Source organism: Schistocerca serialis, chromosome 1, assembly GCF_023864345.2.
Source record: "Schistocerca serialis cubense isolate TAMUIC-IGC-003099 chromosome 1, iqSchSeri2.2, whole genome shotgun sequence".
In the NCBI taxonomy this organism is placed as follows: Eukaryota; Metazoa; Arthropoda; class Insecta; order Orthoptera; family Acrididae; genus Schistocerca; species Schistocerca serialis.
In genome coordinates this window covers 1,109,752,046-1,109,775,374 of record NC_064638.1, presented here as the reverse complement: position 1 = coordinate 1,109,775,374, position 23,329 = coordinate 1,109,752,046, and the positions used below count along the sequence as shown (strand labels likewise).

Below are 23,329 nucleotides of genomic sequence, written 5' to 3'. Positions count from 1 at the left end.
GTTTCCGTCGACTACTCCCAGATGAGGGAGGAGGGGAGGGCGGGGAGGGGGGTAGGGGGGCAAATGTTTAACTAAATAGTCCTGAACACAGCTAAAATTCCAAACGTTAACACTAAGTCATGACGTTTAATATTTTGTTATTAAAGGGTTAAGGGATATGTTGTGATCCACGACCGATTTGAAACGTAGCGACAAGAAAAAATCACTTAAAGTCGTGTGCCAACTGTGCCAGACGGAGACTAGTACAGAAATATATATAAAAAAAACTTTTTGTAAATATGTAATTTGTCAGAAAGCTGCTCTTCCAGGAACACTAACTAGCTGACATTGTGTTCATGTTATATTTTATATTACATTCCTGTGTCAATGTTCTGTGATGTTTTGATTCTCGAATTCATGAAATACTCAGGCCTTACAGTGGTGTGGTCAGCGTAGATGGCTACCATGCGGAGGACTCGGGTTCGACTCCCATTACTGCCAAGGATTTTTTCCTTGGCAGGAGGACTACTGTTGGGTTGGATGCTCTCAGTCTCGTTATGCCAATTGAGAAGCTGCTTGAGCGAATACTAGTGGCTTGAGGCCTGTAAAGTCTGCAAAACGGGTAGGATAGCGGTTTGCTGACCACACGTCCCTCAAAACCGCGTCGCATGAAGCCGCAAGGCAGAGGATGACACGACGGCTGGTAGACATCCCTCAGGCCTTCATAGCCTGGACCAGAAGCTGTTTTTTTTTATATTAATTGCAGCTCAATGGCGAAAACAAATTATTGTAAAGTTTGTCTCCACCATTCTAAAGGGCACTGTAACGAATCATTATTTAAAGCCAAGGATATAATTGTCCTCCAGACAGTACGTCATGAGCGTACAGGATAAAATCTATGTGAAAATGCGTGAGTCATCTGTTTTTCAAAAACTGATGTACGACTTAACCTTGTTTCGACTCTCGTCTTTTGCTTCTTATTCGCTCACTCGAATGGACGAGCAAGGACTGAGGTTCTGTATTTAATTCTGTAATATACTTAATAACTGAAAATGCCCTTTGTTTCCTTCATTCTCTAACCATTATGATGCCATCCTACTGACTGAGAACCGTTTATATATTTCCAGCTAATTAAGCCGTTGGAAGTGGTCGGTTTAGTGACGATCGTGCGTCATCACTAAGGCGTCGAATGTACAGTTTCACCAGTGGATCCTGCAGCCTAATTTTCATTTTACGAGTCCGATTATCATTACTATTATTACGCATATCATTTGTTACATTGCAATTATATTTTATCACGGTCCTGCATCACCTGGCTTTCCCACTCGCCGACGACAGCTTCTGTGCCTAACTGTTTGAGATCTCAGGTAACGGAATTTTATTCGACACAGCAGGAGCTTCAGAAAAAGACTCTATAGTTCTATGATACTGGTATACTCCCCATATCGTCAATGTGATGTGTCCCCGGTATCGAAAAGTTCACATTTTAAAAAAATCACTTCATCGTCTTATTAATATCATTTTTCAGAGAAACATTACCAATATTAAGGTGTACTCAGGAGCAAATATAGGTTCTGATCACAGTTTAGTAATGATGAAGAATAGGCTCTAGTTTAAGAAAATCATCCGAAAGAATCACTGGCCAAGGGAAGCGCGATCCTGGGGTACTGAGAAATAATTAGGTGTGTGAAATTCTCTACGGATGTAGATGCTGCCATAATGAATCCTACAGAATGCAGTTCAGTTAAAGTGAAATGTACGTCTCTAAAAAGGTCAGTCATAAAACTTACACAGATAAATGTAGGTAAAAGGAAGGCAGCTGCGCAGATACATTGGGTAAAAGAATAAATACTACAGTTGCTCGAAGAAAGAACAAAGTACAAAAAATTTCAGGAATTCAGTAATATAAATGACTTAAAAGGAAATGCACTGAAGTTACGATGAAATGGCTACAGGAAATATGCGAAGAACTCGAATAGTACACATTAAAGTCAACATTAATAACGTAATAGTAATTGTACTGTTACGCGCAAAGAAGAGAGCAGAGAACTGGAACGAATATGCTGAAGGCCACGACGAGGGAATGGACTTGACTGATGTTGTGACTGAGGAAGAAATGGGAGTCAATATGGAAGAAATGGGAGATCCAGCGTCAGAGTTTAACAGAGTTCTGGAGACTTGAGATCAAAGAAAGTAGAAGGTATAGAGAACATTTCTTCGGAGTTTTCGAGATAATTGTGTGAACTATTCAAGTTCGTGAGTAGAATCTATGAGTTTGGGAATATATCATTATATTTACGGAAAAATATCATCCACACAATTTAGAAGGAAACATGGGTGGATAAGTGGGAGAACTATCGTACTATCAGCTGTACGGCTCACTCATCCAAGTTGCTGACGTAATAATATACAGAAGAATTGAAAATAAATCCGAAAATCTGTTTAATGACCCTCATGTTGGCTTTCGGAAGGATAAGGGTATAAGAGAGACAGTTCTGATGTTACGATTGGTGGGGGAAACAAGGCTTAAGATAACTCAAGATACGTTCATAGGATTTGTCGATCTACAAAAAGCGTTTGCCTTTGTAAAACAGTGCAAAATGTTCTAAAAATGACTCTGAGCACTGTGGGAGTTAACATCTGAGGTCATCAGTCAAAGATGTTCTAATTTCTGAGAAAACAGGTATAAGCTTTGCGATAATACGGATAATGTACAATATGTACCAGAACTTAGGAACAAGTAGAATAGAAGACGAAGAACGAAGTGCTCGGATTATAAAGGATTTAAGACGGGATTCAGCATTTCGCACCTACTAATCAATCTATACATCGAAAAAAATGGAAGGAAATAAATGAAAAAGTCCGAGAATGGTATTAAAATTCAGGGTGGAAGGATATAATTCGTTGCGATATAAAGTCTTAGCTGTACAGTATTGTCGTTCAAAAGATGTCTGAAGACTGTGCAACCAAATCTGAGAAAATTAATGATGCAGAATGACACATTGCCTTTTAAACCTTTATATTCACATTCAGGGTCCTAACCACTACAACATTTCGCTATTCTGAGGGCTCACGAATAAATCTAAGACGACCTGCTTTAGGCCTGTTGTTGGCGATTGGATGTTTGAGAAAACTGCGATTCTTTTTCTGTGTTTATAGACGACAGCACTCGCAAATCTCCAGGTTCCAACAAACCAGTGGATTCTTAGCTGCCAATTTAAGTGAAGCACTCAGTTGATTTGGACAACGGATAAGAAACAGTGAATAACAACTCTTCAGAGTCTACGTCAATGGGAGCAAAACGTACCATTATTCTTCAGTATAAACTTTTCTATGTAAGTAGTCGGAAAAGAAGGAGAACAGTCCCAGGTGAAAGAAGTACAAGGTGCTATTCGACGTCAAAAACTTCCTCAGTGCGAAGCACACAGCATGCGGAGGATATATCAAAGATGTCTGCGCGTATCTGACAATTTCGACCTCTTTCAGCTTAGATCCGCACACTAAGCCAGTGAACATTATTCTATGAGAAACGGCAGTCGTATCGAACTGTGTTGTTTAGCTGAGTTTCGTCCCTAGCCTCTTCAGGTCTTTCGGAAGGTGTATTTCATCTCACTACCAGTTGGTACTCTTGAACCTACAGCAAAATTTGGAACCTAGTTCAGCTATACATGATGCGTGGAACTTGTTCAGCGAATTAGTCACACCGAGTGGTTCTCAGTGTAGTAGGCAGTCACAAACTGTTTTATTCTTCCGTCCAACCATTGCGTGCGTTTCCCTTGAGATACTCAGCATCGTGATACGGTGACGCGTCTTGTTGCACGGCCCACCTACCAGATGTGTAAAGCGGATTGCAGCTGTGTAGGAGTCTGAAGTTAGTCACACGGTGGCATCAAACTGCGGCCCACGGGTCGAATGCGGCCCGAATCAAGCATTCGTGCGGCCCGCGGTTCTTTGACCTATTTCAGCGTTAAGGGCTTCTAAGAGGGTATCTTTCCTGGCCAGTAACAAACAAAAGTACTTACAGACCAGTAACAGTTCTTAAAATGTACGCTACTGGCCATTAAAATTGCTACACCACGAAGATGACGTGCTACAGACGCGAAATTTAACCGACAGGAAGAAGATGCTGTGAAATGCAAATTATTAGCTTTTCAGAGCATTCACACAAGTTTGGCGCCAGTGGCGACACCTACAACGTGCTGACATGAAGGACGTTTCCAACCGATTTCTCATACACAAACAGCAGCTGACTGGCGTTGTCTGGTGAAACGTTGTTGTGAAGCCTCGTGTAAGGAGGAGAAACGCGTACCATCACTTTTTCGACTTTGATAAAGGTCGGATTGTAGCCTATTGCGATTGCGGTTTATCGTATCGCGACATTGCTGCTCGCGTTGGTCGAGATCCAATGACTGTTAGCAGAATATGGAATCTGTGGATTCAGGAGAGTAATACGGAACGCCGTGCTGGATCCCAACGGCCTCGTATCTCTAGCAGTCGAGATGGCAGGCATCTTATCCGCATGGCTGTAATGGATCGTGCAGCCACGTCTCGATCCCTGAGTCAACAGATGGGGACGTGTGCAACTATAACCATCTGCACGAACAGTTCGACGACGTTTGCAGCAGCATGGACTATCAGCTCGGAGACCATGGCTGTGGTTACCATTGACGCTGCATCACAGACAGGAGCGCCTGCGATGCTGTACTCAACGACGAACCTGGGTGCACGAATGGCAAAACGTCATTTTTTCCCGAATGAAACCAGGTTCTGTTTACAGCATCATGATGGTGGCATCCGTGTTTGGCGACATTGCGGTGAACGCACATTGGAAGCGTGTATTCGTTATCGCCATACTGGCGTATCACCCGGCGTGATGCCATTGGTTACACGTCTCGGTCACCTCTTATTCGCATTGACGGCAGTTTGAACAGTGGACATTACATTTCAGATGTTTTACGAACCGTGGCTCTACCCTTCATTGGATCCCTGCGAAACCCTACATTTCAGCAGGATATTGCACGACCGCATGTTGCAGGTCCTGTACAGGCCTTTCTGGATACAGAAAATGTTCGACTGCTGCCCTGGCCAACACATTCTCCAGATCTCTCACAAAACTGAAAACGTCTGGTCAATGGTGGCCGAGCAACTGGCTCGTCACAATACGCCAGTCACTACGCTTGATGAAGTGTGGTATCGTGTTGAAGCTGCATGAGCAGCTGTACTTGTACACACGATCCAAGCTGTTTGACTCAATGCCCACGCGTATCAAGGCCGTTATTACGGCCAGAGGTAGTTGTTCTGGGTACTGATTTATCAGGATCTATGCACACAAATTGCGTGAAAATGTAATCACATGTCAGTTCTAGTATAATATATTTGTCCAATGAATACCCGTTTATCATCTGCATTTCTTCTTGGTGTAGCAATTTTAATGGCCAGTAGTGTACTTTATTTTAATTGACGTTTGTGAAATCGGTCGTGAGCTCAGTAAATTTGGCCGCTTACATGAGGGGCACAGAGGTTAGTGGTGTGGGGTTAGAAGATGTGAGAGGGGGAATGTTTTATTTTTGTCTTGCTATACTGACGACTCACAGTTATGCACGACTTATGCCAATCTGCTGCTGTGGTGTAAGTTCTGATACGTAAATTACGTAGATTCATGAATGCGCATTACAGACACTGTCGTATTCAAATGCAATACTTATTTGTAGCAAGAAACATTAAGTTAGTTAAGCCTGTTACAATAAAGCGCAGCAAGCAGAAGATAAATGGTAATTTAAATCATTGATCAAACTATTTTTGATGGTATCTTGCGTTAAATAGTGCATTTAAATAAAAGTACAAATACTATTATTAACCAAAGTCGTTCACATACATAAGGAAACCAACATAACTATAGTGTCACAATGTTGTTACATCACTGAGGTTGGCAGCAATCAGAAACAGACTAAAATCAATACGAAGCGTTCGCAATGGGCCAACCTTATAACTATCAGTGCTTGGGGTCCGGTGGCCAACTTATTGTATTCTTACTATGGCTAGTAATATAATAATTTATGTAGGTTACCAATTAGTAATGAGATCGGTACATATGCAGCCCGAGATCGCCAGACAGTGTCAGTATTGGCCCCTTAGCACACGCGTGTGACAAACACTGGTCTACCACAATGGTTCTCAATCTTTCTGAGATCATTAACCCATGAACTAAATCAGATATCAGCTAATAGTCTCCTCCACCCACCCCCTACAACTAACTAAACATTAAAAAGGAAAACAAACACCAACGCTTCTCTTTTTGTGGTGGTTATAAGAAATATTTAAAAATCAAATAAATCTCAAGGTTTTTTAAGTTTAAGTCAACAAATAATAAGTCAATGAGGAGATCAGTCCTACTTAACTCTTATTTATATTTGGTCTGGTGTCAGACAATGCACGGTCTAAGTTATGTTGCAAATTCATTTGGTTCCTCGCTTTGGTTCCCATTGCTACCGTACTTGAAAGTCTTTCTCCACATCTGTAAGTTGTGAAGAAGGTAATCGCTGTTCTTAAGAGACCTGTCAATTGTAGTAAATACTAATCAAACCTCATATGTCTTGAAAATGAAAGTCCACAGTCGGTTTGTAATACCAGTTTGCACTTACGAGACTGAGAGGTGAACTTTTTAACCCCAAGACCTTTCAACTGAGAAGGAGAGGTCCCCAGCAGTGCGATCGATTTTTTTAAACTGTCTATACGGTGATGTAGATTAGATCCCAGATTCATCCTGGTGGGTCTTCGTTTTTGAGTAATTTACGAAAACTGTTCGGAATTTTGTGTGTTACTCAATTGCGTTAAACAGTTTACATAGTATAGTCTGGTTGTGTCGTGTAACGGGTAGGATAACAGGTTCGCATGCAGAAGGTTGTGGGTACGAATCTCATCATGTGCAGTAAGCTATTTTTTTTATCTTTACCGAAATGACTTTGATCATCATTTCTATTCAGTTAATTGATTTAAATACAATTTTTATTGCTGTTCCTTTGTCACATCATTTTAATCACCGTATGATTTTTTTCATTTCTTTCATTTTTCTTTCTATCATTCTTTTCCCAATCGGAATTTATATGAATATGAATTTAATGATATGTATGTATTATAATACTCTGAAAATTCCGATCTATCGGTTAAAAAAAAAGAGACGAAATAATCTATATCTGTGCAATGGTGTTAAAAAGGCATTTTCGTTACTAGATGTGGAATGTTTTTTGCATAGTAATCGTAATAGAAACATTTAAAGTCTAACCTAACTATCTACTGCACTATGAAAAAATAACACAGATGAAAATTTAAATGGAAGACAGGTTTATAAGTAAAACGAAATTCAAGGAAAATGAGAAACAGGTATAGTGAACGCAACAATGTGGACGTAGAAACAAGATGTTAAAACAAAATAAATTGAATTGAAATTAATACACAAAATAATTAATGTTCATGTTGCATTTTCCTTTACGTAGCTCCAGCAAACCTATTTCCAAGTGAAAGCATACATTTTTGCGGCTAATTGGTACTTGCTAACGGTAAATGAAGAATGACAATACATCATTTCGTAGTATGTAATACGGTTTCTTTAAAAAATCAAATGCAGAAGTAGTGTCTCAATTAACTCATTCCCACTACATTCTTTCTTCAGCATGTATTATTCCAGCAAGAAGTGGGAAGGTTCGTAAAGTAGCTTACTATTAAGCATGACTGAATGGTACAAGAACGTTACCTGCGAAAGGTGAAGATTCATGTTTGATTCGTGTCTTCCATTAGCTTTTATTTAGTTAGGAATGTTCTTCATAAAATTTGTCCTTATGTATTTCTTTCAGTCTCGGCCATTATCAAAATCTCAGGAAGTATTGCATTGATTACACACTATAAAACAAACGTAATGAATGGCCTGGATACGTAACTCCACAACAAACGATTCGGTCGCATCTATGTGATGTGTATTACATCCCTTGACGAGTGAATCCGTACCAGATCTCTATTACCTTCCACTCATACCATCCAACTGCACAGCCCTCTTTGTTACAATTACGATTCATAGTATGCTGAATAACATTCAATTGAAACCTATAATTATTAGTGCCATTTCTGCTCTACAACATAGATACCTGAGCAGACATGCTCTACTTTGGATTATGTACATTTGGCTCTGACATGCTGAAATTAACATATTTCCTATTCATTAAAGCCCAGACGAATTACAAACGGAAATATTAATTTATTTTTGGAAATATCGCTGAAGTTCTCAGGAAACCAAAAGTAAGAATAATAAACATGTAAAACTATTTTACTTCAAGGGAAAATTTTTAAAAAAAGAAACACCGTGAAAATCAGTAACGGAAAAAATGAGCATAAAAGGAAATCATTTAAATGATTTATTCAGAGACAATTGATATATACAGAAGGAGGAATAATCCATTGTACTGTATACATTTGCAGCGATGAGACAATACTGTACTGGAACGCTTAAGCTACAGTTACAATTACGTTATAGAGACTACCACTGTCCATCACAGCAGTTTCGGAAACTATTTTATCAGTATTTAGAATCAGCAAGTGTCATTGTGTCATTTGCAGTTGGGATCCATTGTTGTCTTTGTTCGCATAACAAACGGACGAACAACGGACGAAGTTGTCAGCTACACTAGGCGGAACTTCCTCCAGGCAACCCAGGCAGCGACGGCAGCCCCTGGAATAGGTTTGGAGCGCCCTGGAAGAGGTTGGGCGCCCCCTGGAAGAGGCTAGCGCCGGCCTGCATCATGGACACCAGATCCGACGCGGACGGCATCGGCATGCGCATCAACTGCAACACAACAGCCTACGATTAATCGTCACATACCAGAGAAATCAAAACAACTACAGCAACAGCACGTAAGTCTTAATGAAGAGAAATCTCCAGCCGTAAAAGTCACTTCTTGCCTACACCCAAGGATTGTTATAGCACCATTACTGTCCACAGTGACCCGAGAGTAAGCAGCACCGTTAATTTAAGAGGGAAAAAAGAGAGAAGCTTCGAGGAGAAGAATGCATGACAAATTAATTATAAATGAAAACCACAAAATTGTGAATATTATATAGTATTAATTTATGTTACAGTGCAATCATCAGACTTTAACTGATTATCGTAGTAAGCGTTGATTCAGTATCCACGAACAATATTGAAAAATATATTACTCATCGAGAACGAGGTACAAACATGAGTAAAAGTCATCTTTTTGACGATGATGGTCAGCTGAAGTCTGATGATGGCCTTGTAAGCTGAAAGTCGATTATCAAAATAAGTTCATGGTGTAGGACATTCCAAAACTGTACTTTTTTATTTGTGATTATGAAGTTTTTCCACCAAGAAGGAAGAATTTGTTAACGTGTTTGTCGCATTGCCCATTTACAGAAACTCTTCACAATATGGTCATTTTGTATGCTGTAATGCAGGGAAATGCCACCCTTCTATTAACAGTATTCACTGATATCTCTGTACACTTCACTTCATTAACGCTATGGGTATCATCACTGTCAGTATTTTCATATTCTCCAATCATCCAGGTCATTGGATATATGACGCTTCTTCAAGCTTTTGATAACAGAATCTGGTAATAGTGTCCACTATGAAGAGAGAATCCACTGACACTTCAAGCTGATTGGTGGCTTTTTAACCTTGCCACTTGGAATAGGTGTATGTTATTCTTCTAAATGTGCATCAGAGTAGTACATTCGGAGACGGTCTTTAAAAATGGGCGTTTCGTCAGCGTTGTCGAGCTGGTTTAGAGGACGAGTGTGTTGTTGCCGCATTTGGATTACGTGCCTCTGGAAGGTGACGAATTTTTCTATAAAATCTGCCAGTATTTCTGCTACTGAAGTTCTTCATCGGATAGAAGCCTATTCTATGCATCTAGCAGCTGCAGCAACCGGTGTTCACACAGTATTCTGTGGCACAATTATTTATTCGAGTCAGAAGCAAATACAATACATGGTGATTAGCATTAAAAACAAAAGAGAGAAAGAATTGTTAATCGATGTTACCACTGCCCAAAATCTTTCAGCATCAAACGCGCTCGGAGTCACGAGCAAATATATTCTATGCAAGATGCACTGCTTAGCTGACAGACCAGTAGGTGACCAATGGTGCCTTCTTCTCCGCAGTCTCACTGGGTTGTATCCACACGGAAGTGCCATTTCTAGAGATTACGCCTGGATCTTCGAGCTCCAGATCGAAGATGGCTGAGTGCTGGCTGAGTGCCCTCCACACGATCCAACTCTGTTTTATGTTAAGGTGGAAGGGTTTCCAAAGAGGTGGGTCAGGTAGAGCTATTCTCAAGTCGAGAAATCCACAGTTGTTTCCTTGCTGCAGCAGCTGTTGTCTGCAACACTGAAGTGGTCTTGATGAAACTTCTTTTGGACCTCAACCTCGGAGCTGCTGGAATGTGTCCATGTAATGTGCCCTCCGCCACACACCGTTGGGTGGCTTGCGGAGTATCAATGTAGATGTAGATGTAGAATGGATGGTTTTCTTGATAAGCCTGATTTGTTCTCTTTGTATTGGCGCACCAACTTCAAGACGAATATATGATGGCGCTATGCCTGTGAGCTGATACAGTTTTTTACCAGTGGCTTAGGGGCTAAACAACCTATAACAATCTTTCAATGAGTGCCTTGTCAATTTTGTGCTCGGGCCAATTTCTATCAAACCAGGCGCGCGCGCTCTGCAGCACTGTGGCATGCTCCTAGTGCCGTCGTTCTCAGAGTTTGTGGTCGAGGGCCCCACGTATTACACGTGATACTGCGGAGGATGTTATTTCTGGCTTCCACCTTCATTCTCATATTCTCGAAGTGCTGCTTGTACGTCGGAGTACGATCCAGAGTGACTCCCAGCTAACTTTGATGGGCCGTATTTACTAATTGTATCCCCTGTCATGTCGTGTTAAGTTTGCAATTTGTCTGATTGTGCTTACGATGAAAAGCACATAGCTGCATATCAGGTGGCTTTGAACGAAGTTGATTTTTGGAGTAATGGACACTCAACTCTCTCAATGTCTCCGACAGGTGGATTTCGACGTGTCCAAAAGATTACCTTCGACTCGCTAATGCCAGATCATCGGCATAAAGGAAACTGCTTGTGTTTGCCGGAAGTGGTTGACCATTGGTATAGATGTTGAATTACAATGATGGAACGACACTTCATTGTTGCAAGCCATTTCTTCGACAACTCCATCGATTACGCCGACACTGGAAATCCACATAGTCTTGTAGTAAACTTTGAGAACGTTTGGTGAATCTATAATATTTTGTTATTTCGTGGATTATCTGCGACAGTGCATGGTGACTGACAGTGTCAGAAGCAGCCGTCAGATCGATAAAACCTACTCCTGTAATTTTCCGGGTATAAAAGCCATTCTCAATTAATTGCATGAGATTGAGGACGTGAGATGTGCAGCTTTTTTCCCTGGCCTGATACCTGCTTGTCCTTGAAATACATAGAACTGGTTCTACGACATGAAAGAAACGATTGAGCAACATTCGCTCAAAAATTTTGATCAGATGGCACAACAAGGATACCGGCCTGAATCTTTCTGACTGAGCTGACAATTTTCCAGGTTTTAAGATAGAAATTGCACGAGATTTTCTTCAGTTCCTGGGAAAATTGCAGATCCTTATACAGTTGTTGAAAAGTACCAAAATCCATTCTCTCGCTTCATCACCGTATTGTTTCATCTGCGCCGGCCAGAGTGGCCGTGCGGTTCTAGGCGCTATAGTCTGGAACTGCGAGACCGCTACGGTCGCAGGTTCGAATTCTGCCTCGGTCATGGATCTGTGTGATGTCCTTAGGTTCTAAGTTCTAGGGGACTGATGACCTCACAAGTTGAGTCCCATAGTGCTCAGAGCCATTTGAATCTTTTTTTTCTTTTTTTTTCATCTGCTCCATCTTGACGTCATCTGCCATTGCTGCTTTACCAAGCTTACAACTGTTTGCGGCTGCATTTAGTTCTTGCATGAAAAAAGGATGATAAAGTTCGCTAGGCTCCAGTTCCTCTCTCTACAGAGTTTTGTAATGTGACTTACGTATAGGATTGTCCGGTTTACCGTTATTTGCAAGCTGTTAGTAATCTGGTTAGCTATTATACATTTGCATGTTTCTTTGTAGGTGTTGGGTCGCAGCTCAGACGCTATAGAAGCCTCCGGGCTTTGTGGCTACCTTTGCTCTATCTATCTACATCAGTTTACACCAGACATCTTCCTTATTTTTGAATATCGTTGTCAACAGATCTTCTCCGGCCTGTAAGATCTCTTCAGTCCAAAGATCATTATCGAAGAGATCAAGATAGTTTCCCAAACGCTCCTCTGCTTCTTTATGCATTGTTGTTCGCAACCTCGTGGGACTGAGATTGGGAGCAATCCTTTACAACGTTTACGAACTCATCGTACGATTCTGGAACTAGATTTATGCTAAGAGTGCTCTCGTCCGCAACAGAGCAGAACTTCTCCCAGCCAGCTTTCTTAAAATTGTATCTCCTTCGAAAAGGAACTGTCTGAGGTCGGATTGTAGATTATATCTGGCATATAAAAGGACGGTGTTACGTGCGGGGTTTGCGTGTCCTGTTTATTTATTTGATAACGGAGATATTTGTTCGCTGGCGAAGATGAGATCTGGATTAGAACCGCGACTCAATCTTGTACTATTGAAAGATGCTGGAAGTTTGGTATTATGTACTAGGTTGAGATCATATGAAACTGCTCACTTTGCCACAGGTTTTCAACTTTTGTCGGTATTAGAGTAGCCCCACATAATATTGTGGTTATCAAAGTCGCCAGCCACAAACTTGGTATGTTGATGCCAGAAGTTGCTAAGTTCCACAAATCTAAATTTAATGCCGGAAGCTCATAGAGAGATGTTTCATAATAATTACTCAGCTGTAGTGTGGGAATTTCAGTATCGACCTTCAGTGATATTCCTGTGAAGAGAATCTCAATCTGAGGCCTAACAAAGATGGCACTACAATATTATCGGTAGGATGTTCAGTCACTAGACTCATCCCTTTGATTTTAGGCGATGAAAGATTAAGTCACTGTGGGTTTTTCGAATTCATATTAAATCACAATTTTGTTCGTGCTACAGCTTACTAATTCTTGATCATTTGGTGTAATATATTCAATATTCAATGAGGTGCAGTCATATTTGGCTCCCAAGAGCGCCGTTTTTTATTAATCATACTGAAGACTAAATTTCTTCCGAATTGCTGATCTTCAGTTCAGAACCTGAATATCTAAACCAGGGGTACCACGTGCAGAAATCATCTTCTGTAGTAGGTTCAGAGTATTTGTAATTTCCAAAGCCGTTAACTACATCCTGTGTCTTAAGACCCCTTAGTTCCTTTGTAACTTGTACAAGATATTTTCCATCTTCTGAAATGTCCAACTTTCCTCGAGGAAATGGCAGTTTGAAGCTTCTTCTCCAATAACATACAACGCTGTACATTACATTTTTTGTCCACAACATACATTTTCACAGCCTCTTTACTGAATGTACTCTTTGTATAAAGATTTACTGTAAACACAACTCACGACCCGTCCATACAGCTTTACTTCCGCCAGTACCTCGTCTCGTACTTTAAACTGCCTGGAAGTTTCATTTCACTGCACACACCCCCGCAAAGTGAAAAAATCATTCGGTAATAACAGCAAGATTGAAATTTGCATCATAACTGCCCCGAATTCCAAAGTTTGTAGATAATTTTCTTGCGACGTTACCACTCATCGGTGAAAATTGAAATTTACATTCGGTTAAAATGTTTGCCTCTCCTGTCGTTTGGAATAACGAAACAGTGAGCATGGTAACAGCCAACACGGATTTGTCACCAGTCAAAGACGGTTACATTGTCATCTCATGCACAATGCTTAATTTCCTAACTAATAGTGTTGCTCCGTTTAGAACTAACAAACAAACACTACAGTTACAGTGTCTACGATATGAAATCTAGTAGGAGTGTATAAATAAGACGCACCCTAATTTTTTGCGGCCAAATTTTGGGAAAAACATGATGTTAGCTTTCGAGCCATTACTGATTAAGTATAAATGACCTCCCAGATATCGACGGAAGCTCCTTGAGTCTGTTCGTGGATGGTGCTGTTTTACATAAAAAGTAGCTTAGGGCACGCTACTTGCGTAGACTTTAAAGTCTGCACACATTCTTTTATTAAAATGTTTACACTATTCAAAAATTGCAACGTCTTTTAAACTTTTCACGCTAACTATGGCCATAGAAACATGGTCTTTTCCCACTGCACTTCTGACAAAAAAGCGCTTCTGGCAGCTGGAGTCGGAGTGCTTTGTTAATCCTGTCTTTTCAGTTCTTTTGGTCATATTTCCATAAAAACTTTCATCCATTACCACATATTGTTTTAGAAGACAAGTACCAGTTTTTCTAGATTTTGCTGTAAATGTGTTTAAAAATCACGAAATATTTTCATAAAAATTTTCATTCCATACTTAACCCCCTTAGGGGTTGAATTTTCAAAAAACACTGAACATATACTTCCTTTTATTTCCAACCGAAAATCCAGAGTCAAATTTTCAGAGTTTTACTGTCAAAAATACTTTCGTAATTAAATATCTCCATAAAAATTTCCATCCCCTATTCCACTCCCTTCTGGTCTGAATTCCCAACAACACTGAAACGCGTATTTTTTTTTTTTTTTTTACTTCTAACCGAGAATTCAAATGCCAATTTTGATAGATGTAGCTTAAAAATTTCTGTAGTAGTACTTTAATAGTGATTTACTTACAAAATAAACTTTCACGTACTATTCCACCCTTTAGAAGTCGAATTTCCAAATTTACTGAAACATGTTTTTTTTTTCTATTTCCGACCGAGGAACTAATACGAAGTTTCATAGTTCTAGCTTGAAAATTGCCTTAATAGCGCCATATTTTGAACAAACCTTTCATCTCCTATTTCACTTCCCTTAGGGACGCAGTTTCGAAGAATCCCTTACTAAACGATATTTTCAATATAAGGTGAACACCCTCCCCAGATACCAAGTCTTTATTCGTAGCAGTTTGGGCTCGGCGGTGATGAGTTAGTGAATCAGTCAAGCCCTATTTCACCTCCTTAGGGGTTGAATTTCCAAAACACTAAAACATGTATTTTTTTATTTCCAGCCGAGAAGCAAAATTCAAATTGTCGTAAATTTAGCTTTAAAAATACTTTCATTATGAAATATTTCCATAAAACGTTTCATCCCCTTAGGGACTGAGTTTCCAAATATACTGAATCACTTATTATTTTTATGAAGTATCGGGATACCTTTTGAGGATCTGCTCTTGTTGTAGAGTTTGGCAGTTGGCCCTCAACACATTTTCACTCGTCGCCGCAGATTCCGCTGAAGTCCCGATGCTGCCGACAGCACTAGTCCCTTACCTTTCCTTTCCTTTCTCCGCTCTCTAACTTGAATTTATACATAGCATATTATTTAATTAGTAGCCGAGAAGTCAAATACCAAATTTCATAGACGTAGCTCTAAAAAAGCTATAGTAGTTCCTTACTAACAGTTAATTTTTAAAAAGTTTCACCTACTATTGGAGCTCATGAGGGTTAAATTTCCACAAAGGTTCTAGCTCCAAAATTGCCTTAATAGCGACATATCTTCAAAAAAACTTTCATCTCCTATTGTACCATCTTAGGGATGGGATATGGGAAAATCTCTTCTTAAACGACAGCTTTCAGTGGGAGAAGATGATTGAATGAGTGAGTGAGTCAGTCAGGACATTGCATTTTGTACGTATATAGAAATGTCACAGCATTAGATAATTGTAAAGAAGTACCGGGACAGCGCTGAGGATTGGTGGTTGGTGTAGAGTTTAGCAGTTGACCCTCAAAATAAGCAGATGTGATGTATTGCACATAAATGCACGGTAAGGCAAGTTATTTTTGATTACAGGGTTGCCAAAAAATCACTGCAAGCAGTGACATGCATTGAATATCTGGAAATATGTGTAAGGAGCGATTTTGAGTGTAACGACCACATGAAAAGAATCGTGGAAAAGGCAGATGTCAGACTGAGATTCATTTTAAGACTCGACTGAGAGTGTAGGCCACCCATGAAGCGTAGAACTTACAAAACTCTCTCACGTCCTATCTTTATCATTCGTCGGTCTGGGACGCTGACCAGAGAGGACTGATTGAGGAAACACAGAAGGTCTAAACGAGATCAGTGCATTTCGTCTCAGGTACGTTTAGTTTGCGCGAAAGCGTCGCGAACATGCTCAGCCAACACCGGTGGCAGACGTCAGAAGAGAGACGTTGTGCATCACGCTGCGGTTCACATTTAAAATTCCAAGAAGGTTCAACCAACATACACTGAGATGACAAAAGTCACGCAATAGCGATATGGAAACATGCAGATAGTGGTATAACGCATTCATAAGGTGTAAAAGAGTAGTGGGTTTGCAGAGCTGTCATTTGTACTCAGGTGATTCACGTGAAAAGCTTTCCGACGTGATTATATCCGCACGACAGGAATTAACAATCTTTGAATGTGGCATGGTAGTTGGAGCTAGACGCATGGGACATCTTAATTCGGAAATCATTAGGGAATTCAGTACTCGGAGGTCCATAGTTTCAAGAGTGTGCCGAGAATACCACATTTCAGGCATTACCTCCCACCACAGACAACGTAGTGGCCGACGGCTTTCACTTAACGACCGACAGCAGCGGCGTTTGTGTAGAGTTGTCAGCGTTAACAGGCAAACAACACTGCGTGACGTAAAAGCAGAAATCAATGTGGAACGTAAGACGAACGTATCTGTTAGGAAAATGCGGCGAAATGTGTCGTTTATGGGCCGTGGCAGGTGAAGACCGGCGCGAGTGCCTTTGCTAACAGCATTATATCACCTGTAGCGCCTCTGTGGTACTCGTGACCATATCATTTGGATCATAGACGACTGGAAAACAGTGGCCTCGTCAGGTGAGTCCCGGTTTCGGTTGGTAAAAGTTGATGGTAGGATTCGAGTGCGACTCAGAGGCCCTCCCTCCCCTCCTCTCCCCTCCCCTCCCCTCCCCTCCCGAAGCCCATGACATAGGGTATCAACAAGGCACTGTTAAAGCTGGTGGTGGCTCAATAATTGTGTGGGTTGGGTTATTTGGGGGAAGAGACCAAACAGCGAGGTCATCGGTCTCATTGGGTTAGGTACGGATGGGGAAGGAAGTCGGCCGTGCCCTTCCAAAGGAACCATCCTGGCATTTGCATCGAGCGATTTAGGGAAATCACGTAAAACCTAAATCAGGATAGCCGAACGCGGGATTGAACCGTCGTCCTCCGAACGCGAGTCCAGTGTGCTAACCACTGCACCACCTCGCTCGGTAATAATTGTGTGGGCTGCTGTGGGCTGCTGTGTTTACATGGAATGGGTTTGGTCCTCTGTTCCAATTGAACCGATCATTGACTGGAAATGGTTATGTTCGGCTATTTGGAAACAACATGCAGCCATTCATGGACTTCTCGTTCGCGAACAACAATGGAATTTTTAAGATTGACAATGCGCCATACCACCGGGTCACAGTTGTTCGCGATTGTATTGGACAACATTCTGGACAATTCGAGACTGATTTGGCCTCCCAGATTGCCCGACATGAATCCCATCGAACATTATCGAGAGGTTACTTCCTACAAAAAATCCTGCACCGGCAACACTGTCGCAATTACGGACAGCTACAGACGCAGCATGGCTCAATATTTCTGCAGGGGATTTCCAACGTCTTATTGATTCAATGCCACGTCGAGTTGTTGCGTTACGCTGGGCAAAAGTAGGCTTATCGGCAATCGCTCTTCAGGCGCACTGTACGGAACCTGAAAAGGAAAGGGAGGAAGTGATAGTGGTACACAAAGTACCTTCCGCTACACATCACACGGTAGTTTGCGGAGTATAGTGTCCTTTTTCCGAAATTTGAGTCCAGTTTCTGCAGCTTCAAATCATAAGCAATAAAACAGAACATTCTGTCAAAATCATGTAACAGATACGATGCTTCTATTTCATTCTACAGTATTGACACAAGAGTTTGAAGCGCTTTGATTGATGCTTTGATAGATGCTTGCGCTTGAGACGGACGGCTTAGAACAAACTATTAGTAATATACCAGAATGAAATTTTCACTCTGCAGCGGGATGTGTGCTGATATGAAACTTTCTGGCCGCTTAAGACTGTGTGCTGGACCGAGACTCGAACTCGGGACGCCGGCCGGTGTGGCCGTGCGGTTAAAGGCGCTTCAGTCTGGAACCGCGTGGCCGCTACGGTCGCAGGTTCGAATCCTGCCTCGGGCATGGATGTGTGTGATGTCCTTAGATTAGTTAGGTTTAATTAGTTCTAAGTTCTAGGGGACTGATGACCACAGATGTTAAGTCCCATAGTGCTCAGAGCCATTTGAACCATTTTGAACTCGGGACCTAGTAGAGCAATATAAACTAAAAGCCCATCAGACTTCTATTCGAAATATACAAACAGTCACTCAAAGTATGGTCAAAAAACTGGATTTTTCTGAGGTAGGTGAACGAGAGAATTTCTTAATTAATGTATCACTATAGACTACCTGCAAATTGCCAACGAAAAGTCGTCACTAACAGATGATATGAAACAAGGCATTCTTTCGATATTCCACGTTAATGTACTGTTGAATACTACGTTAGTATACTGTAGAACTTAAAACGACTTCTTCGTTAAGACAAATGGAAATAGTAGGACTGATTTTTACACACACACACGCACACACGCACAAACATATATATATATATATATATATATATATATATATATATATATATATATATGTGTGTGTGTGTGTGTGTGTGTGTAAAAATCAGTCCTACTATTTCCATTTGTCTTAACCAAGAAGTCAGCCAAAAATACTCCAAACCGACATTATTCTCACCAGCACTAAAGGAAATTTTGAGATCCACAAACTGCGAGAAAGAAGGAGAACGTGTTAATGTGACACACTTGTACTACTTCCCTCTTGGTAACGATACTGTACTTTCTGTATGTACAATGTGGTCACAATTATACTTTCGATAGCTGTGAGGGCCTGTGGGACAATGAGACTTCTTGGAAACATTTACAAGACATACGGAAGCGAAATAACGAATAAACCGTTGAAAGAAAGGCATTTTAATTTCCAGATGAGTATGTAAAATTTCTTAATTGCCTACCATCTTTAAATTCGAGGCTACAAACTTTGCTCAATGTAAAGACCATCTGCATTCACAAAAGCCTGGAAGTAAGTACGAATACCATTTCACAACAGTTTACAGCACTTTTCCAACGGTGGATCATGGAATTTTCAGCTGTATTGACACAGCTCGTGCAGTGCATGAAGATCGCACATTGCGCCCAGCATTCCCAGTCATGGAAACGGTAACTTCTTCAACAATTTGTGGCGCAATTAGCAATCGTCCTCTCCTAGGAGCAATTCCAAAATCATCAGTTTATTCAAAATTTGGAATCGTGTTCTTCAACCTCAGTGCGGAAAGAAGATATCTTTGTATTCCTTTAACCGTTCCAGACACACTGGTTACAAATGAGTACATTTACGCTGAGAGTCTATTAGCTGTAACAGAAATCTTTTTCCTCAATGGAAAGCTTACGTACACATCTGCGAATGTTCAGTCTTTCCAACATGCACAAGTGCTGCCACCTGTTGAGCATCACTGTGAAAATATCAACAAATGAACGTAGCAGTGAGCAGCAACTTGTGACCACCAGAAATCACGGAAGTTGTTGGTTAGTTATACTCCAATATATAATTGAATACCATTTTTTTACGTGGTAACTATGGAATTATCAATGTATTTATTACAACAATGAATCATTTTAGCCCATAAAAGAAGCCAAGTGTACAAAACGCCTATTGGAAACGGGTACATATATTTGTATAGATGTTGCATCTAAATTCATTGAAAGATCACCTAAGAGCATTAGAAAATGAAGAAAAATTTTCCTTTCTCCAGAAAAAAATCAGATCTGAAAGGGTTTATGCGTCGATATTCGCGAAGAGCAACAGCACCGCTGCTGTTGTTTTGGTAAAACAGCTTTACTATTAAAGCCCTGCTCATCTTGTTCACACCCATGTTGACTGCAAATGTAACGCACACTGATGTTTGTGTTTCAACACTTTTACGTTGCCGTACCAGTACCGGCACCTAACGGTAAGTGACGACACTAACACCAGTAATAACGAAAATCCTGAAGCGCAGAGTCTGAACTTTCCGCCTACATTGGCTCAAATAGCGAAAGTTTAATTAAAACCACTCTGTGGTTCAAATATGCTTAAAAACTGACGTAAAAATAATGGAAGTATATTAGCAATAATGGAAGTATGATGAGGTTTTATTGTTATTACTATTTACTGCAGCTGAATACGACGAGCGGCAAAAGGAACGAATAGGACGGTGAAAGGGACTTGGAGGGCTTTCCTCAAATCAAATTGTGTTTCTAAAAAGGAAATTTTATAACCAGTGTGTATTACGAGTTTTGATTAATGGGGAGTGAGACAAAGGTGTTTATTCAAAACCTTTGAGTTGCTCGCCAGTCAATGGGTAGATGAATGTTGGGATTTACTAGTAGGGAAGAGAAGACGGGCAAATGAACTAGGCAATGGAACGGTGTAGAAGATTTAGCGATGATGTAACAAAAATACGGATGAAGGATGATCCAGTGAACTTCTCTGATGGAATCGAAGAGATAAGGAAACGTCCAGAGAACGTCCTAATGTAAGATGGGTGGATGACATTTGGAAACGTACGGGACAACATACAGACCTACGCTGAAAACCATAATGCACTGAAAAGTCTAGAAGAGTGGGTATCGAGTGGCTGCCTCTGATGATTGCTTTCAAGAGTCGTAATAATACACTCCTCGAAATGGAAAAAAGAACACATTGACACCGGTGTGTCAGACCCACCATACTTGCTCCGGACACTGAGAGAGGGCTGTACAAGCAATGATCACACGCACGGCACAGCGGACACACCAGGAACCGCGGTGTTGGCCGTCGAATGGCGCTAGCTGCGCAGCATTTGTGCACCGCCGCCGTCAGTGTCAGCCAGTTTGCCGTGGCATACGGAGCTCCATCGCAGTCTTTAACACTGGTAGCATGCCGCAACAGCGTGGACGTGAACCGTATGTGCAGTTGACGGACTTTGAGCGAGGGCGTATAGTGGGCATGCGGGAGGCCGGGTGGACGTACCGCCGAATTGCTCAACACGTGGGGCGTGAGGTCTCCACAGTACATCGATGTTGTCGCCAGTGGTCGGCGGAAGGTGCACGTGCCCGTCGACCTGGGACCGGACCGCAGCGACGCACGGATGCACGCCAAGACCGTAGGATCCTACGCAGTGCCGTAGGGGACCGCACCGCCACTTCCCAGCAAATTAGGGACACTGTTGCTCCTGGGGTATCGGCGAGGACCATTCGCAACCGTCTCCATGAAGCTGGGCTACGGTCCCGCACACCGTTAGGCCGTCTTCCGCTCACGCCCCAACATCGTGCAGCCCGCCTCCAGTGGTGTCGCGACAGGCGTGAATGGAGGGACGAATGGAGACGTGTCGTCTTCAGCGATGAGAGTCGCTTCTGCCTTGGTGCCAATGATGGTCGTATGCGTGTTTGGCGCCTTGCAGGTGAGCGCCACAATCAGGACTGCATACGACCGAGGCACACAGAGCCAACACCCGGCATCATGGTGTGGGGAGCGATCTCCTACACTGGCCGTACACCACTGGTGATCGTCGAGGGGACACTGAATAGTGCACGGTACATCCAAACCGTCATCGAACCCATCGTTCTACCATTCCTAGACCGGCAAGGGAACTTGCTGTTCCAACAGGACAATGCATGTCCGCATGTATCCCGTGCCACCCAACGTGATCTAGAAGGTGTACGTCAACTACCCTGCCCAGCAAGATCTCCGGATCTGTCCCCCATTGAGCATGTTTGGGACTGGATGAAGCGTCGTCTCACGCGGTCTGCACGTCCAGCACGAACGCTGGTCCAACTGAGGCGCCAGGTGGAAATGGCATGGCAAGCCGTTCCACAGGACTACATCCAGCATCTCTACGATCGTCTCCATGGGAGAATAGCAGCCTGCATTGCTGCGAAAGGTGGATATACACTGTACTAGTGCCGACATTGTGCATGCTCTGTTGCCTGTGTCTATGTGCCTGTGGTTCTGTCAGTGTGATCATTTGATGTATCTGACCCCAGGAATGTGTCAATAAAGTTTCCCCTTCCTGTGACAATGAATTCACGGTGTTCTTATTTCAATTTCCAGGAGTGTATATGAGTAGCAGTTTACAGGTAAGACAACTGAATAAATAGGTAATATGTGAGGTTCAGTTCAGTTATTTCTACGTTCTGGCGCAATTTTCGATGCACAGGATAGTGACTGTAGCTATTGTTAATAACGGTGATGCAGACCAATCATTCGGTATTATTAGTAATTCGACAAGCACTATATGAACTCCAGCCACTTTCTTTAGGTAATGCCACATATAGTAGGTCATGATAAGAAAAATAATGAGTGGTACCATTGGACATTGCACTGCGTGACAAAAAAGTGAAGCGACAAGACGGAGACGGTAAAACAAAATGAAACCTCATAGGTTGAGGGGCTGTGTGACGTTATTTCAATGATAACAAACTATGACGTTTCACCCCCTCTGACCTGAATACATGCACATATTCGGCTCGGTTGGAAATGGTGCCTAAAGCCGTTTATCGGGGCTATTGGGATCTTGCTGGCCACTGGAGCACCTCAACATCATACAGTCCTCTCATAGGGACACGTGCCATGTTGGACGAGCATTGTCAATGGCACCACGATACTATTGCATTACAAGTAACACTTTAGGTCTCAGGACAGTGGCCGGCCTTGGTGGCAGAGCGGTTCTAGGCGCTTCAGTCCGGAACCGCGCGACTGCTACTGTCGCAGGTTCGAATCCTGCCTCGGGCATGGATGTGTGTGATGTCTTTAGGTTAGTTAGCTTTAAGTAGTCCTGAGTACTAGGGGACTGATGACCTCAGATGTTAAGTCCCATAGTGCTCAGATCCATTTGAACCATCGGGACAGTGACGTACCGTTGTGCCGTCAGAATTACCTTAATTACTGCCAGCCACGACCTGAAAACATACCCGATGGCCTCCCAAACCATGACACTAGGAGCAACGCGGTCTGTGTCTCTCCAAAACATCAGAGGAGTGGGACCCTTCCCCTGGTCGCGCTGTGCTCGCCGATAATGATCATGCGCGGAAGTGCAGAACCGAACCGTGATTCATCGCTGA

General features: G+C 42.0%; 1 protein-coding gene across 1 annotated transcript in view; it reads right to left on the bottom strand.

Moving 5' to 3' along the window:
* Window positions 1–8,371: 8,371 nt before the first annotated feature.
* The window catches only part of LOC126459326 (uncharacterized), a 96,774-nt gene continuing 81,816 nt past the window's right edge, over window positions 8,372–23,329 (bottom strand). Inside the window, exon 6 of the mRNA XM_050095853.1 lies at window positions 8,372–8,812. Coding sequence (XP_049951810.1) covers window positions 8,654–8,812 — 159 coding nt within the window. The 3' untranslated portion in view covers window positions 8,372–8,653. The remainder of the gene's footprint in view (window positions 8,813–23,329) is intronic.